Raw genomic sequence first — 8,564 nt, forward strand, 5'->3', positions numbered from 1 at the left:
GATGGTCAGAAGGCAAATGGGACAAAGGAAGAGAAAAATGATGTAGGGACAATTTGCCATCTTCTGCAAGTTCTTTTCACTCTCCAATCTCTTCAGCAACAAACTAATCTTCCTCAATTGCAAAGCTAATCAATTACAAATGTACAAATTCTATTTACTCCTCGAACTAGTTGCAAAGAGTTTATATTACACAAGTTACTTAACAATGGAGTGTAGCATCGACCCCAAAACTAGAGAATACAACCAGGAATACGATATAGATTCATGCAAAGAACCAATCATACAATGGAAATGTGTCGAGATGAATGGTCTCACAATTTCTTTAAAGTAATGGTCACGTAGCACGTGTTATGACATAAAACCTTCACGTGAGTTACACTGGTACAGCCACTGCTTTCACGGGTTGAGCCCGTTGCACGGTTATCCCGAACTTGTCTTCCATGTTCATCTTACCTGGTGCGACACCATCTTCGAGCCTCCAGTTGAATGCGTTAATGAGTGAACCCAGCATCAGATGTAACATTCTCATGGCCAGTGGCAATCCCGGACAAATCCGCCTGCCGCCACCAAACGGTATGAGCTCGAAGTTTTGTCCCCTCAGATCTATGTCAGATCCCAAAAATCTCTCTGGCATGAACTCATTTGGACTGGCCCAAATGGCAGGATCTCTTCCTATAGCCCATGCATTAAGAAGCACTTGTGCACCTTTTGGAATAGTGAAACCCCCTATTTGTGCATCGGCTTCGGCTTTGCGAGGCAGAAGGAGTGGAATTGGTGGGTGCATTCGCAAAGTTTCTTTTACGGTAGCTTGTAAATAGGGTAAGCGAGATATGTCGGCTTCTTTCATCTGCTTGCCTTTTCCAATGAGGAGGTGGAGCTCGGTTTGGGCTCTTGATAGCTTCTCCGGGTTGCGAAGTAGTTCCCCCATCGCCCACTCTAGAGTACTCGAAGTGGTTTCGCTACCAGCAACAAAAAAGTCCTGTTGTCATCATAGCAGGAGACATAAGAGCATGGCAAGTACTTATGAAGGGTTGATTGAGATTGATTTTGTGGGGAAAAAGAAGCCAACCTAAGTTCAGCATAAGCTCCAACTGAAGTGAAATCGAATTTGTACTTGTCCTTAACAGCTAAAACTAAATTGAAGCAACCTCTTTGCTTCAGTATGGTTTTTAGATTTCTTTTTTATTGCTATCAAATAACATAATAAACTATACGATATACACTAAATAAAATAGATCGTTTGACTAATCAGAAAATAACGTAGAGAAGCATCCATGAATATCAGGACAGCTTACCAGAAACAGATGCTTGACTAGAGAGATGTCCAGGTCCTCACTCTTATCTTCCACAACATCAAGAAGAGCATCCAAAACATCGTTGCTTGTGGTGGCACCGGGCTGCGTTCTCAGCTGCAACCTTTGCTTGATCAGCCCATCGAAGATATCTAACATCTTACTGAAATGCAACTCGGTGCGCTGCTTCGAACCCTGTGGGTCAATCTTCTTGAGCACAGGAAAGTAATCTGCAATGTTTGGCTTTCCAACCTCGGCCATGATTTGCCACATTACCTCCTTCAACTCCTTGGCAGAAGTTGAAGGGTCCGTCATGTCCAAAGAGAAAACCGTGTTAGACAGAGAGTTGAGTGTAGTCCTAAAAGCTGCCTCACCAATATCAACAACGTCACCGTTGTGTGCACATTTTCCAACATAAGCGACGAGCTCTTGCACTTTCTTGCTGCGAAGATGCCGGTTGGAATCAAGTTTCTTACTGGACAAAAGGTGTGAGTTGTATATTTTCCTCAGGTTTCGGAAGAGAGGCGAAACGGGCATCCAAGGCAAGCCGAGCTGGTGATGGTCATGGGCCGTGATGGTGTCGGGAATTGTGCGATTAGCGAAGACAGCATCATGACTTTGGAGGATCTCTCTGGCGAGCGTCGGGGAAGAGATCACGACCGTGGTTACAGAGCCGAGCTGAAGTTTGATTATGGGGCCGTAAGTGCGAGCGAGCTTGGCAAGAGACTTGTGGGGAAGGTTTCCGAGTTCGAGAAGGTTGCCAATGACCGGAAGAGGGCGGGGGCCGGGCGGGAGGTTGGAGGGAGACCTCTTGCCTCTCTTTGCAATCAAAGAGAGAGCTTGGAACAAGCCCCAGAGGAGGTAGAGGCAAAATATCAAGGCTAAGAAATCCATCTCTCTGGGCTTATGACTTACGGGGCTCGCCTCCTTCTGAATCTACAAAGGTGCATGTTCCTCTATTTCTTCTATTATATGGAGGCCATTGAGGTGGTCCTCCTGCATTTCTTCCATTTTTCCTTTCTAGAGCAATATTATCTCTTTTCGTCGAGGCCCTCACCTTCTTTTTTCTCTTCACGTCACCATCGGGTCCATTTCTGGAGAATCGTGGACAAATTGTCATCCTTTTTATTCTCGCTGCGATCGATCTACGGTGGAAGCTTACTTTCTCATGGATAAATTATTACTTGTCTAGACGGATTGACATCAAAGTTGATTCCTCCTACATTATTTTGGAGGCTTTGGGTCTTGGGTCCAACCATTTGACGTAACCATTGTACTCGTTTTTGTTTTCATCGTTTAACACAGGATTGGAAAATCGAGCAAGGTACTTGCTATGATAACACTTTGTTGAAATACAATGTATTTGCCAAAAATATAAATATCAAGCACCCACAAATATCAAATTAGCATAACGGAACAAAACAATCTCCTCTCTTGTGGAATCCTAATATAAAACAACACAATAGACCAATATATCTGCCAAAATATAAATATCAAGCATCCACAAATACAAGGCAGTTTTTACGTGGAAAATCTCCACGGGACCGGAGTCCATCCGAAATCTTCACAATTAACAAAAATAAGGTGAACAAAGTTCTTATCTAGTTAATACTAGAGGTATATAGTAGCAACGATATCAAGAACACTATTCTTGGCAAAACACATGAAATCTCACTAAAACACAAGTTCGGTTTACCCACGAAAAACCTAATGAAGGGAGATCTAATGAAAATCAAACCAATTAGATTTGAGAACAATGTGTCACAAGCACGCTGCAGACCGCAGATCGACCTCTAATTGTCAGCTTGATGAAAACCAGACAACACCGTCTTTCTAGATTTTTTGCCTCTCTTTCTCTCTTGCTAATCATTCTTTGCCGCTACCACATAAATAAAGAGAAACCCTATTTATTTAGGCCAAATATAACCTCCCATTACTTTCTCCACATGAATCATCATATGCACTCAAACCTTCGGACTTGCATTTTACTGGGCTTTCTCCACATTGGAGTGAACCCAGCCCAAGGTTGTTCTCACGGACAGATCACAGCAAGTATTCAAACCTTCAAATACTAACTCTTTCTAATAACACATGCTCATTTAATTCTCATATGATATCTATACATTTTCAGGATTTTGAAAGCTTCGCCTAAAAGAAGTGGGGGAATAGATATGATGCTGATAGTCTCGGTGGTTGATGGCATTTGTTTCTTTCTCCGTTTTTACAGAGTGAAAGGGGGACCGATGCAATGGATTGCTCCCCACTTGCACAAGACATTGATTGGTTGTTATGAACATGCACTATTGAAGCCAAGCACCGCGGACAAAAAGGAACAGAGTAGACTCTTCTCATATGTTTTTTTTCCTGGCAAGTAGGGGTTAATTTGTTTTATTCGTCAGCCGCCCACTACCATTGCTGCCGCCTGCAAAGATTCATTGGCCTCTTCTGGGTACATTAAAAGATTATCAACTAATAGCTACCTAAGCACAACTAATAAACTAATATACAGATATGTAACTAAATCACAAAAAATGTGGATCATGTTCTTCAGCAGAAAGTCCTGACGAGTCTCTTCTTTCTGTTCCTTTTCTCATTCATTGTCCAAAAAAATCCTCATATTAAGCAAAGGAAACTCGAATGACGTGTGCTCGGCGTGATGAGTATTCATTCTACTGGTGTTGGGTGCAGATGAATGAAGAAAACAAGTTCCGGATCCTCCTTAGTAAGATCTGCATTTCTACTGAACCCGATTTGGGACAGGGTCCCTTATCGGCTATACATCTGTTCTTCAGCCTTCGAGCCTTCAATCAAGCATAACCATTCCTCTCTCCTGAGGAGAGATCGGACTCGGGCCTTGGTTGTAAATACCTAACTGCTCTGCCATCAAATCTCTTGCTCAAGGGTCCAGCCCAGCCAACACTAACTAATCCGCTCAGAAGTAAAACTGTTCTGTCAGGTCACCCTCACTATATGAGATTTGTTTCTTTCTCCGTTTTAACGGAATCAAAGAGGGACCGATGCAATGGATTGCTCCCCACTTGCGCAGGACATTGACTGGTTGTTATGAACATGCACTATTGAAGCCAAGCACCGCGGACAAAAAGGAACAAAGTAGACTCTTCTCATATGTTTTTTTATTCGTCAGCCGCCACCATTGCTGCCGCCTGCAAAGATTCATTGACCTCTTTTGGGTACATTAAAAGATTGTCAACAAATAGCTACCTAAGCACAACTAATAAACCAATATTCAGATATGTAATGAAATCACAAAAAATGTGGCTCATATTCTTCAGGAGAAAGTCCTGATAAGTCTCTTCTTTCTGTTCCTTTCTCATTCACTGTCAAAAAATATCCTCATATTAAGCAAAGCAAACTCGAATGACGCCTGCTCGGCGTGATGAGTATTTATTCATTCTACTGGTGTTGGGTGCAGATGAATAAAGAAAACAAATTCCAGATTTTCCTTATCTGCAATTCTACTGAACCCGATTTGGGACGGGGTCCCTTTTCGGCTATACATCTGTCCTTCGGCCATCAAGCCTTCAATCAAGCATAACCAATCCTCTCTCTTGAGGAAAGATCGGACTAGGGCCTTGGTTGTAAATACCTAACTGCTCTGCCATCAAATCTCTTGCTCAAGGGTCCAGACCAGCCTACGCTAACTAATCCGCTCGGGAGTAAAACTGTCTGTCAGGTCACCCTCACTATATGAACTAATCTGTTGCTTAATGCTTGGTGAGTTCACGATCATATGCGGATGACTGCATCCAAAAGTACGTCATTGCAGTTCCAGAAACCACCATCACTAAATTAGAGGAAATCCTACTATAGAAATATAATCTCAATATAATAAGACCCGACTCAGCTAGAGGATCATTTGAATTTCAAACATACAATTTTGACAGGAACAAACACGTGGGAGCGGGTTTTGCTAGTGGTAATATCAGTCTGGCCGCTGGCTGAAGGTTGTTGAGCTTGATTGGCATAGGCTTGTTTGATTCGGTCCAAAGGTGCCAAAGTTTGGATCGTTGTTCAGATGAGTACTGTTGACATCTAAATTTTGACACACCGTTCAGTAATTCATTGCATAGAAAAATTAGGGATCGACATTGGCCCCTAGATAAAAAAAAAATTAGTTAAATTGCATTTAGATATTAGGATCATTTGCATTAGTAGTTAGGCTCATATAATTGCATTTGCATTGGACCGGTGATGGACGGACTTAAATGGTTCTGAGCTTAATTTATGCTAACTGAACTAAGCCCATAGTGTGAGAAAATTCAGCCCAACCCATGAGTATTATAAAAGCTGAAATTTTCTCATTGGATAATTGAGCAATTAATCTTGATTATTATTTAAATCTTAAAAGATAATTGTTCGATTTGATTTGATATTATCAGGATTCTAATTCTAAGAGATAATAAAAGTTTCATAATTTTAATCTTAAACTAGTACTATATAAAGGGACGTCCATTTATCTTTAGAGGAGGCCACAGAGAGTAGAACACACGGCCACAGCATCAAACATTGAATATACGGCCACAATTCCGAGAGAGCACCTTACGGAGAGAAAGAAAATCGTGATCAGTGGGTGGCTTCTTGACAATAGAGAAGACAGTCACAATTGAGAAGAGAGAGAGAGGGGAAGAATCTAGTCTCTTACTGCAGGTCAACGAAGGCCACAAGCGAAGACTCCCTTTCTCGGACTTCGTTGCCGAAAGTCACAACCCCCATCACAACATTCCAGCAACTCCAGCCACTTTGGTGTGTCATAGCCGCAAAGCTGCTGTCCAGATGCGCCACGAGCCCGACGTTCACCGTTAAGTTCCAGCAACTTCCGCGAGCGGTCCCAGCAAACTTACCAGTCCCGACGAAATCCTGCTGGTCACTGTTGCGTTACTCCGTTTCTTCACCAAATTTAGACTCTGCTTTGTAGGTTTTACGGAACCGCCACACCACCGCGCCACCGCGAGCTTTGGCCGAGACACCACTGAGTCGATCTACCGCTAGTAGCCGCAAGTCCCACAACCACCGTCGTTTGCGAGTCTCTACGAGCCAGGCCCCATCGAATCGAGCCGAGCACCGCACACCGCCGGCCATCTTCCAAGCCTCATCTGCATGCCGTGATCCGGTCCGATTCCAATAATATTACGCGCATCCAAATTAGGTAACGATCTTATCCGATTTGATATAAATTATTTAATTGCTTAATCCGGATAGATTTTGTTATCTAATTGATTTGATTGAGATATTAGGCATTATCCAATTAGGGCTATTGATTGAGTCGATATAATTACTAATTTGACCCGTAAAGATATCGGATCATTTTTTTTAATTAATTCGACTTAATATTTGGGTAATTGATGTGGCTAAAGATTGCGGTAATCTATAATTTAATCCGCGAGACGTTGGGTTAATTTTTAGATTATCGTAATCTTTGATTTGAGATTTTCGTGGATTACGCATGTGGATTTGGTGAGTATTATCTTGCGATGAGTGCTTATCCTTTGCTCGATTGTTTCCATAAAAGAAAATACCAAAAATATCTTAGAATAGATTATATTCTTCTCTTAGACTTAATCACTTGTTTAAAATAAGATTATTTGTTACGAATTTTAATAAAAATACCAAAAATATCATGTGCATGTTATATAGTTTGCATGTTAGGAAATCGCATGTCATGTAGATTAGACTTCATTTCAAGATAAAATAAAATCCCAAAAATATTTGATTGTTTTGGTATGACCAATTTATTTACTTTCTTGCAATTTGCTTGCTTTGTTGTTTGAGTGTTAATTGCATTGATTGCGCACCCGCATGATCACCTGCAAAATATTTTTCTGAAAATAAAAGAGAAAATGTACCGAAAGGGGAACTCATAATCTCTGGTTCGTAAGAGATACTTTATTTGGATTTCTAATCTACCTATCAAAAATAGATTAGTGGCGACTCCTAAATAAAAATGATTTGCATGTTAAGAACTTGAACCAAGTCGCGAATTAATATGGCCATGGAAGAGCCCGAGCTAAGTTTAAACTTAGTAATCCATTAGCTGAACTCCTAGGTGGTGCCACCAGAGGGTAGATCGCGACAATTACTCTGAATAGTTGGTCCAAATTTTAATAGATTGAGCAGAAGGATAAACTGTGTCTACTTCCTTTCTCTCGTGCACTAAGAGCTGTGAATCCCGTGAACATCTGTTATTTGAATGTGAACTCTCTAATACGGTCTGAGCTTCGTTGCCATGACATTTTGTAATTAAAGGTTCTTCTTGTGATTCTTTTGAATTCCCCAGGGCTAGAAAAAAGCTAAAGGGTTGTGGTTTTGCAAAAGCCTTGCCCGAAGTGTGATTTTGTAGTTAACCGGTGGTGATAATGAACTTGTAGTAGGTATTGCACCTCGTTCCTATGAACTTTTGAGGCACAAAACAGTAACTTGTCGCAAATATATCAAAGAAAAGAGTGAATTCGGCACAAATTAACATGCTTGCAGCAATTTTAGCAGCTTGCTACTAAACCATGAATTAACACATGAACAACCGCATGACATTCTATGTAAATATGCAATTCATGGAATTATCTAGGTCTCGAGGAAAGGAAGAAATGCTGGCAACTGTATAGAATATGAAATCAATACCTCACCTCATATCTGAACCGCTTTGGTCTGGTGAGACGACCTACCCTTGCAATAGGTCAGACGGTCGCTGATCAGTATCCCGTCCATATCAAGACCTGGATTTAGACAATTCGAAAATGTACCTCAAATGCATAGGAAATCACCAGTGATCGAGAATGGTTGGAGAACCCCTACTGCAGATCAAGACGACACCTCTGAATTTGGACAGTTACTTTAAAAGGCAAAGTAGATTTTCTCCATTCGATTTTCATGAACTCATGTTCTTCAGTCAGTCTTCTATTATCAGTAAAAGCTTCCTCATTCTCATGTGATTCACTGCAAGCACATGAAAAACACCAGCAGAAGGACAGGGCTCGTATGCAATCCGTTCAAAAAGGTGCTTGATGCACCATTTGCGCAAGAAATACTGCATCAGTGCCAATGATCTAAACTAACATGATCTATCAAACAACTAGAGCCTACAAAACCGCATAAGTGCTTGCTAATGATAATGCATTCGGAAATTGAATGGAGAGGCTGTTTCTGTACATCAAGGCTCAGGTTCCAATCCTTACCATCCCACTCCATGTGGTTACACAACATTTTCAAATGATGTCGTGTATATGGAATAATAGAGTGGGACAGATCATAATCACC

The 8,564-nt window shown here is 41.3% G+C and overlaps 1 protein-coding gene across 1 annotated transcript; it reads right to left on the reverse strand.

The window, feature by feature from the left end:
- Nucleotides 1–292: 292 nt before the first annotated feature.
- LOC130140014 (geraniol 8-hydroxylase-like) lies at nt 293–2,246 on the reverse strand. The gene is made up of 2 exons (XM_056318195.1): nt 1,296–2,246; nt 293–979 (listed from the first exon to the last, which is right to left on the reverse strand). Exons 1-2 carry the CDS (start codon nt 2,184–2,186, stop codon nt 374–376), a joined length of 1,497 nt encoding a protein of 498 aa, XP_056174170.1. The 5' UTR covers nt 2,187–2,246; the 3' UTR covers nt 293–373.
- Between the last annotated feature and the right edge of the window lie 6,318 nt (nt 2,247–8,564).

Source organism: Syzygium oleosum, unplaced genomic scaffold (genome assembly GCF_021117445.2).
Source record: "Syzygium oleosum isolate NSW1041296 unplaced genomic scaffold, Sole_v2.1 Sole_v2.15, whole genome shotgun sequence".
NCBI classification, from domain to species: Eukaryota; Viridiplantae; Streptophyta; class Magnoliopsida; order Myrtales; family Myrtaceae; genus Syzygium; species Syzygium oleosum.

Bases quoted from the DNA above. Each gene is read 5' to 3' on its own strand.
- LOC130140014 (XM_056318195.1), bottom strand. From the start codon at position 2,186: ATGGATTTCTTAGCCTTGATATTTTGCCTCTACCTCCTCTGGGGCTTG. The intron at 980-1,295 runs GTAAGCTGTCCT...TGATGACAACAG, and splicing joins TAGTCAAGCATCTGTTTCTG to GACTTTTTTGTTGCTGGTAG.